The sequence below is a fragment of the Halictus rubicundus genome, chromosome 3 (assembly GCF_050948215.1).
Source record: "Halictus rubicundus isolate RS-2024b chromosome 3, iyHalRubi1_principal, whole genome shotgun sequence".
Taxonomy (NCBI): domain Eukaryota; kingdom Metazoa; phylum Arthropoda; class Insecta; order Hymenoptera; family Halictidae; genus Halictus; species Halictus rubicundus.
This window is the reverse complement of record NC_135151.1, coordinates 9,036,575-9,046,674: the sequence shown is the minus strand read 5'-3', so window position 1 is coordinate 9,046,674 and position 10,100 is coordinate 9,036,575. Positions and strand designations below refer to the sequence as shown.

At 35.2% G+C, this 10,100-nt stretch overlaps 1 protein-coding gene across 1 annotated transcript; it reads left to right on the top strand.

Annotated features, from left to right (window-relative positions):
• The first annotated feature begins 275 nt into the window (after positions 1-275).
• On the top strand, positions 276-10,083 carry LOC143352588 (uncharacterized). The gene is made up of 5 exons (XM_076785208.1): positions 276-716; positions 1,139-1,206; positions 1,294-2,301; positions 2,465-2,794; positions 2,997-10,083. Exons 1-5 carry the CDS (start codon positions 305-307, stop codon positions 5,445-5,447), a joined length of 4,269 nt encoding a protein of 1,422 aa, XP_076641323.1. The 5' UTR covers positions 276-304; the 3' UTR covers positions 5,448-10,083.
• Positions 10,084-10,100: the final 17 nt, after the last annotated feature.

Genomic DNA, 10,100 nt, shown 5'->3' with positions numbered 1-10,100 from the left:
TTATAAAGTACTTTCAACATTCTACACTTAAATGCTTGTGTACATACAATATCTAGAGCATTTAAGAATTCTGAACAATATATGGCCTTTTCCGATCAAAAAATTTCGGAGAAAACAAGGTTGGAGATCGAAGATTCCCATGAATAAAAATGTACTATAGTACCTCTATATCTACTGGTCTTACCCCTACTCTTTATCCAATTTCAGACGAATAGAATAAGGTCTGTTCGAAAGGCGGCGAAGAAATATCCAATCAAATGTTGCGTAGTATCGTTGTGTTCAGGATGTTGCTCACAGAATCAAGATGGCATCCGAAACTGGTACAAGTATCGTGTCAAATGAGCGATGTGATGTAAATAATACAATTCAGCAAGTATTCGAGCCGCTACGAAAGGAAACAACCAACGTAAAAGTAACCAGAACAGCGTGGAATAGTGTTATTAAAGAGACAAACGAGTTTACGGACGATCTAGAGTTACATTCGATCAGGACGCCCACGATTTTCTCTACAGCGTCATCGTTTAATGCAAACACGGAAGGGAAAGGATTACAGAGAAACGTGAATTTCATGAGCTCTTCTGGTGATGTGGAAGAACGTACTACCTATAAACTTGCTATCAATACTACATTACGCGTACCATCCTTGGAAGCACACAGCATGTCTAATCAGAGAAATGAATTGGACAATGTTGCTTGCCATGCAGATCAGCCAAATGGTAATATCGTTTATTATTATTTACACTCGCGTAAACACGTACATTTCTGTGATGAATTCATCAAATAAATTGCACGTTAACAATTATTTTTAACATCGAATCTATATTGACCCTTGTATTATGGAATCTATTGTTTATAATTTGTCTAATAAATTCTTACGTCAACATACAAAACACACACTGGAAATTGAACAGCATTGATTGATAATTATGCGATATATACGTATTTTCCTTAAGATAACATGTCTACATTCTATTGAGAATAGTATACCCTTTCTAATTGTTAGTATGGAAAAAGTTAGAGAACTATCGAAATAATAAACATAGATTGTTAAAATCAATTTAATTCATGATTAATATGGTATTTTACATGTTTTATACACTTCATGTGTGTGTTCCAAAGCTTTTATTGTTTATTGTAGGGAATCCTGATCATTGCAATAATGAGTTATTGAAACCTAAAATAGAACCGGTTCAGCATGCTATTCACGTATGTATATACATTCATTGTTTGTAGACACTGCTTTTTATAATACATAACAATGAAATTATTAAATGTTGAAATTGTTGTTGTTAGGTTGATTCAGCATGTAACAAAGATGCAACGCTACCAGGAGGGGTACACACAGTACCCACAAAACTAGAAGGATATGCAAATTTGGAAAATACTAACACACCTCAGTTAGGAGAGAGTCCACAAAGTAGCGGTGAAGTGATTAATAGTCCTAGAAGTCCAGACTATCCTCCAAGAGTTTCTGACAGTCCAAATAGTCCAGATGCAACATTTCCCAGTAGTATGACATCAGCAATAGCGACGTCAACTGTTATAATGGATACAGCAACATACAATGAAGACAACACAGACGATTTAACTACTAAAACTAATAAGAGTTTGATGCCTTATTCTTTTTGTGAACAATTGGAGAAAACCGAAGAACAAGTTTCTGTTACACAAGTACAATCCAACGAGAAAGAGAAGAGAGATAAGGAAGTTGATATTGTTCATAGAGATATAAAAACAGAAGTTGTTGAAGTAAAGATAGAACAGACAGATCCTCAAGAACAATTAGATGTTAAATCAGATTGGACTGCTAACAATGTTTCTACGACAATAGTTGAAAGCGATGCTGCACTATCTCACAATAAATCAGTAAATTGTATTAGTTCTACATCTTCAAGTTCACATACAAAATCATACTCATCTTCAAGAGACAAGCGGAGCAAGGATCATAACGAGCGACGCGTTTGTTCACGTTGTTATAAACGTAGCAAAATAAAACGAGCAAACATCGGAGTACAGTGCAAACGAGATCGTAGTATGGTCTCGTTAAGCTCTAAACCAGTGTCTCATGCATTTTCAAAATCTACAAATGAAAATCTCAGGTTAAACTTGCAAACAAAAAATTATAAAATGCTTCACAATCCACCATTTAAAAGTGAACTACTCGAAGGCCTAAAGTACAAGAAATTTATTCATATAGAAACCTATCCTAATGGTGGTGCAACTGTTGTGCATATGTATCAAGATGAAATTGATGCATTATCACACGAACAAATAGAGGAATTAGCTCAAGAGTATTTCAAGGTATGTATAACGATAATAGTTAAAAAGCTATTGGCCAGATAGTATAATTGAAACTTACCACGTTCAATAGAATATATCAAAATTACATTTAAATTTTAATAACATGGAATACTATAAGCAGTTTTGAATAAGGTAAACATAAGAAAATATTTCGATTCTGTAGGTAGTTTTTGGTGAAGATGAAAATGGAAATGCACATCACGTTATGGGTATAGTACACAATGCTGCTGCGTATCTTCCTGATTTGTTAGATTACATGGCAGACAATTATCCTACTTTAACTGTTAAAAATGGCGTGTTAGGAAGAAATAGTGACATAGAAACTACAACTATGGCTCAGTACAAAGATCAAGTTTGTAAATCATATAGTAATGGCACTGTTAGGTATGGGCCCCTTCATCAAATAAGTATTGTCGGAACTGTTCATGAAGAAGTTGGTGGATATTTTCCGGATCTACTACAAAAGTTAGAAGAAAACCCATTCTTAAAACTGGTAAGCATAAAGATACAAAAAACATACTTTATTATTTTATATCAAATACTTTTTCTTGTATTTCTACATACGTTTATGTGTTACATATATTTACATTGTACAAAGATTCACAGTTTAGTATTCTTTTTTAGCATATTACCAATATGTGTAATAAATAAGATGTGTATTTTATTCTGAGTGTAAGCGTAACTTCTAATTGCAGACTATGCCTTGGGGTCCACTGTCTGTTGTGAAGATGGATACGCCGCAAGAATCAAACGATGGTCCAATCTTGTGGATCAGACCAGGAGAGCAGTTAGTACCAACAGCAGACATAAATAAAAGTCCGTACAAGAGGCGCAGAACGGGAATAAATGAGTTACGAAATCTACAATATTTACCTCGTCTTAGTGAAGCCCGTGAATATATGTTCGAAGATCGCACCAAAGCTCATGCGGATCACGTGGGTCATGGATTAGATAGAATGACAACAGCTGCAGTGGGTATATTAAAAGCTGTCCATGGTGGGCAACCTTCGGAATACAATAGGATTACGAAGGACGTAGTGGCGTTCTACGCTGGTGACTTTCCTGAACTAGTCGAGAAATTGCAACTGGATCTTCACGAACCACCGATATCCCAGTGTGTACAGTGGATCGAAGATGCTAAATTGAATCAATTGCGTAGACAGGGTATTCGCTATGCGAGAATAAATTTATACGACAATGACATATACTTTTTACCGCGCAACATTATTCATCAGTTTCGAACAGTCTCGGCGGTTTCAAGTGTAGCATGGCATGTCCGATTAAAACAGTATTATCCAGAATCGCAACATAACGCGAGCATTAGGCACACTCGTGTTGCAAGCGAGTCGTCTCATCGAATAAAAGAAAAGAAGCCTTTGGAAGTTGTGAGTATAGGTGACGAGCAGAAGGAGAACACGAATCGTCAACGAGTGGAACAAAAACATTGTATCGACTCGCTCGAAGAGAAGAAAGCGAAGGAAAGAGCCGCCGAATATCAAGGGAACTTGAAAAAATCCGATCAACATGGAAAACGCAAGGAAGACCGCAAAAACAGAGACCACACGAGACATTCTTCCGTCTCCAGTAAAAGAAGAGAGTCCGAGGAAAATAATGACAACTGTACCGATCTTTTTGGTAATAAATCGTCGAAAAACAGTTCAGTGGAACAAAAACAGAGCAGTGAGAAGAGAGACGATAAGAGGTCCGAAAGAAGACACGAAGATCGTCGTCGGTCGAACGAGAAGTCCAGCCACCATTCTCACAGCAGCAGCAGCAGCAGCAGTCATTCTGGGGATAAGAAGAAATACGACTGCAGTAGTCACAAATTAGATCATCACCGTCACCACAACCGATGTAGCAGTAACACCACATCTAGCAAGGACAGTATTTCACCGGCTATCGAATCGAAATCCGTCAGCAAATTTAGTAGCTCCAGTTCTTTGTCGAAGGAGAGCAATAGACGTTTGAGCTCCTCGGACCTTTGCTCGACGGAGCACGATACAACCTCAGATTGCACCGTTGTCATCCTTGAACAGGATATATTAGCGCAGCGACAGTTAATAGCGCAGACGTACGCGACGGAAGTTGTTGACAAGGCTTTAGAAATTGCTATTTATAAGTCGAAGACTGACGTGGAAGAAGTTTGCCAGTCTTTGAGAACCGGTGTTGCGGAAGCTTCGAAGGAGGTGTTAGAGAAGATACATAAGGAAAGCTTTGAAATCGCCGAACAGAAGTACAAAAATGATATATCAAAATTAGAGCAATATTGTCAATTACTGGAGGTAGAAACAACATTGGCGTTCACGTCGAAAATGGAGTGCGCAACCGAGAACGCGGTGAAAGCATTAATCGAGATGGCCGAGGACGAAGCCAAGGAAAGATCGAAGAACGAAGAAAAAGTCTGCGCTACAGCTGCCAGTAATTCGTGCGAGGAGAATTCGTCGTCCGCAGCAAAGATTACTACTTCTTCTTCCTGTTCTTCAATCGTATCTACATCTCCGACAACAGAAAGTGAAAGGCACAGCAGTAACAGTAGGAATGATAACAGTGACGAAAATTCGTCGAAGTTGCCATCAGATTTGCATTCGTCGCATTTGTCGCATTCGGAGTCGAAAAGGAAGCACAGGGACGACAAGACAGGACGACACAAAGACAGAAGGGATCGTGACAGACGCGATAGAGAACACAAAAAGCATCGTCATCGGAGTCCGTCGTCGTCCCAACGGAAATTAGATAGTAAAATCGGGGAAAGTAGCAGTAAAGACGATCCGTTGAAGATCATTACCCTGCCTAGAGATTATAACGTTTCTAATAAATCCAGTGATCGCGCGGATAACAAAGACAGTGAAAGGAAATCGGAGAAAAGGAGAGAGAGGCATCACAGTCATGGAAGAGACGGTCAAAAGAAGTCGTCGGGTAGTCGATCGTCGAAAGACGAGTCGGGATCGAGTCGTTCTCATTCGTCGAGCTCGAATCACAAGAGGAAGTCCAGTTCGTCCGAGGAGCACAAGGAACCGAAGAAACCGTGTATCGAAAAAGACGTTACGGGAACGACGGAACAAAATACTCTTGACAGTACGTTAAGTATGGTAACAGTGACAACAGTGGCTCAATCGTCGACGACAAGTACTGTCGTGTCAACGTGAAAAGGTGAAATTTATTTTAAGTCGTAGTACAATCTGCTCGTTAGAAAAAGAGATTCGCGTGCAACCGGAATTCGCGCGTCGATGATATCGCGTGTATGGACTCCAATTGATTTGGACGTAGTGAAATTTTGCGTTCTATATCCGAGTTTACAGAAATACGAGATGTGCACCAATATACAAAGTATGATAAAAAGAAAAGTGTATCAGACTTTACCAAAGTAAAGGTAATTGCCGTGTTATATCCAAAGACCAGTTAGAACTTTTACCAATCAAGGATTTGCTATATCATCATTTTCATGCAATTATACACAGCGCCTTAGTCTTAACAAAAAACAAAACAAAAAAAACGGAAAAGGGGAAAAAGAAAAAAGAAGTTACAATTGTGAAAATGGTTATCGTCTGAAAACATTTTCTGATACAGACTCGCAAAAATTATTTTGCTATATAAAGTCTCTGAGCGTCTCGCACACACTGCTGAGCATGAAAGCGAAAAAGTGAGTAGATATTTATAGAATAGGTGACCAATACGATGTGTACAAAACAAAATTTGTACAAATTTGTGATCAGAAATTAAACGGTTTGCACGTTAGTGCTGTACATTGTATATAGATTAATACATTATTCAGAGAATCATTTTGCAGCGAATCATGTTTAAGTTATATACATATGTACATATATAAATTTATGTATGCATGCATGCATGTGTGTATGATTGAATGCATGCTATATGACTATATATACATGTGTATATGCGTGTACACGCATACGAGTCTGCGGTGTACCTATACATGTATATGTATATATACACACATATATACATGTATTTGTGTATTATATACGCATGTATATGTATACATATTGGAAAGAGAAAGTGTAAATGTAAATTATTTATAATTTCACTGAACATTCTGCGTGAGTTGAAGGTTTTGGTTTATTTTGCAGTTTATCCTTATCCATTTAATAATACGAAAGTTCTTAACACCGACATTATCGTTAAATACTTTAATAACAGGAGATCTTCTGTATATTTAAACTATTTAAACTTCATATTTTATTAATAGACGGCAGGGGGGCGATATCTTATGTACTGATTAAAAAGTGAGAGAATTGTATTGGGGTTCTAAAGGGTATGTATTAACGAGGTCACATGTGCGTGTTTTCATGTCTCCCATGAAAAGTCCAATTGTCATAATGTATTGCTGGCGAAACACTATGTACTAGTACTTTTCTATTTAAACAAATTTTATTTATATGACAAAGATGATAAAGGTATGAGCATCGATAAACAAATGTGCATATGTATTTATATACACGTATATATGTGTATGTACATTTAAACTTTTGTGTTATTGATATTTAGTTTACTTAATAATTAACCCTTGATACGCGAAAGTTGTTTCAACAACTTTGTTACAACCTTAATACTTCCTCCGCTCGAGTACAATAAAAGAAGTTTGAAAATTGATGAATCGCTTTGAAGACTTGCATGTGCTAGTAATGTATGAGCATTTGGCCGTGTAGATTTGTGCATATACATTATTATCTAACAGTTTGAAAAATTGTGAAATGTACATTCGAGTAATATGATATATTCCGTTCTCAAAAAAAAACATCATCTCCCACCTGTACAGCATTATTTTCATGGAAAACTGAATGCTGTATCTAAATATGCTGACAAATTTATAATTCATTGATAACAATTAGAATGTATCAGATTACGACAGTGTAATGTCCGAAAGTAAAAAAATTTGTTATAATACATCGCATTTTTTTCTCTTTGCACGTAAAACACTCTTGAGCTTTTTTTGTTGTTAGATATTTCTGTAGCCATTAATGTTACGACTAACAAATTTTGAACTCATTTGTTAAAACAACCACGGTGTGTTATATATTATTTCAGAATAATTAGTATTTAATAATGGCGAATATTACATATAATGACAACGTTAAAATGTGATGTTGCAACAAATACTTCCATCAATATTTTGAATTCTACGTTAACACATGGTTTTTCTTGGATCGTAACATTGTGAATAGCATGGAGAACGTATTCGTAAAAATATACTAATGAAAATACACATATGCACAATCTATGCAACCAATGGGCACAATAAGGTTGAATGTACAGCAGTCGTGTGAAAAATCAACCGGTGGGGCACTAATTTCACAGAATTCTCATTAACAATACGCCTTTGAACAGAATAGTAACCGAACAATAAAGATCCGATTGATAATTGAAAACTAATTACGATTCATTTATACGTATATTTTATTCTATCAGATGCATGGCGTGAGCATTTATTGAAGACGTACGTACAGCGGTTGTCTTCCAAAATGGACCAAATTTAAGAAGTCAAAGTATTCGCTAGTTTCCAACATGAAAAGTCTTCTCAATTTTATTGTTACAATTCGAATTCTATTATTTAGAATGGACTCGTGAAATTTTCACTATTGTTCCGATCGCATTATGCAGCCTATGTTTCATTTATATGCATTAGTACTTTTACTTCGTTTGCATCTGTCTGCCGATTATTTCGAATAACAAGTACTTAGTTTTCAACTATCCCGAAATTTTCTTTTCAATTTCGCGTTGAACGCTACGCGAATGTCTATAAACGTACACACAGGTATGCGTATATATACAAATATAAAGCGAATGTTTCGATTAGTCGCGACACTGACAATACGTTTGTTTTTATAAAAAAAAAAAGAAAAAAAATGAGAAGACTTTTATGATTGTTAGAGGAAAATCAGAAAATTGCTATGAAACTAAAAAATATAGGTGCTGGACATTGAATACAGTGAATTTTAAGGTGCCTTTACTCTGTTCGCCGCAAAGAAACTACCAATATAATCAATTCGTGACCACGAATCTGATTTCCGTTAATACCATCTAGGAGATCATTAATCATCTTTCATTTTTCACGGTTATCGTGTGCGTAGATCATTTCTCGATTATTATTCATTTCCGCGAATGACGTGAACGGAACACGAGAACTTTAACTTAATCGAACTGTACAAAAAGAAATCTTCTACGTAGACGAAATCCAGAGACTCAGTATTAGAATTTGTTTTTCACGTGTAAAGGATTGCTTTGAAGCTGAGCCATTTTCTAAAAATCGGCGCCACGACGAAAGACAAGAAATACGAAGCAAATAATTTACCTTTTTCGAATCGAAATTAATTCGTTGCGTTATTTGAGTGAAAAATGTATAGAAACATCGTTGTTCCTCTCTAATGGAGATTTCCTATGCATTCTTAATATCTTATCTGTCCAATTTTTTTCAATACAAACGCATGCAGTGTGACTGTTAAGCAATTCATTCGATCAATTTCATCGAATACGTTTTAATTTCTGGTACGGTTCTCGTATATTCTGCTTACATGAAGAAATGGATGTTACACATTTTTTTTTTAAACGACGTCAATTAAATGACTCGTGCTTGTTTTCGATCTAAAAAAACAAGAGTTAAGTACATCACGGTGTAGATATAGTTTTATACGAATATTGTACATTGTATAATACCGTATCCAAAAATGTGAGCAGTATATAGTGTAATATAACGTTTAAACAAATTTTTAAATGTTATTTAACCGATTTCTTCTCGATCCAATTGGCTGATATTTCTACTTAACATGTACCTATAGCAAAACGCCATAATGGAATTCGGAATTCTTCACTTATTGGAATATCATTTTAAAGATTGACACTTCCGTTAGTCTGCGAAAGTAAATATGATACGAAGTAATTTAATTTTTTGATCCTTGTAATATGTTTGATAGTATTCTTCTGTTGTTTTTACGAGAATTGTAGGTATGTGTGAGCGCATGTGGATGTCATGTGCAGTATATGAAGACGAACATAAAAGTGACTGAGCGAAGCTGATTAACAAATTGAAAAAAATATGCGATATTAAATTACTCTGTATATTTGTAAATATCCGATAAGTTGTATGTCAGAGTAAATATGGATAAAGAACGATGCAGAAATCAGATACTCATTTGTAAAGAAATCAGTACAGGGGATATACACAATAGTTAGCACGGAATTTAAGGATTATTGCTATTGACGCTAGACATGCTATAATTATACATAATAAAGTATACTATGTTGATCTTCTAAAAACCGTAAAAAATTATGAATATAGTAGTATGTAGTTTTACATATTATACCTGTCACATGTGTAGAAGTTGCATTCCACGTCTAAGTTTTTAAAGAAACAAATAAATTACTTTTGATCAAAAATGGCGGTTTATTTCTACCAAACATGTTCTACGAAATTGCTCGAATTAATTATAAAATCTTTCGTTTCATATTACGTTCGACAATTTGAGTGTTTAGTTTAGTTTAATCGAAACTATAGTAAGTGAATATTAGCTACCCGCAATTTATTTTTGAAAAGGAACATAATGGGGTAGAACTTTACAAATAATCAATGGGAAATGCAATAAATTGTCAAATATAAAGAAATATTTTTATTTATAAATCGATTATATTTTCATATTTAATACATAATATATAAATTACAAATAATATACAAACTACTGTATTGTTAACAAAGATGACCATTACGTATTCAAAATCGACTTTTACAAATTTTTCTTTATTATGAAATAAAAAATAAAAGGTTTTACACTCAGGACAATTATAGA

Excerpts from the sequence above, each read along its gene's own strand:
- LOC143352588 (XM_076785208.1), top strand. The coding sequence starts at position 305 with ATGGCATCCGAAACTGGTACAAGTATCGTGTCAAATGAGCGATGTGAT. Across the intron at positions 717-1,138 it reads CCATGCAGATCAGCCAAATG|GGAATCCTGATCATTGCAAT; the intron begins GTAATATCGTTT and ends TGTTTATTGTAG. Across the intron at positions 2,302-2,464 it reads TAGCTCAAGAGTATTTCAAG|GTAGTTTTTGGTGAAGATGA; the intron begins GTATGTATAACG and ends TCGATTCTGTAG.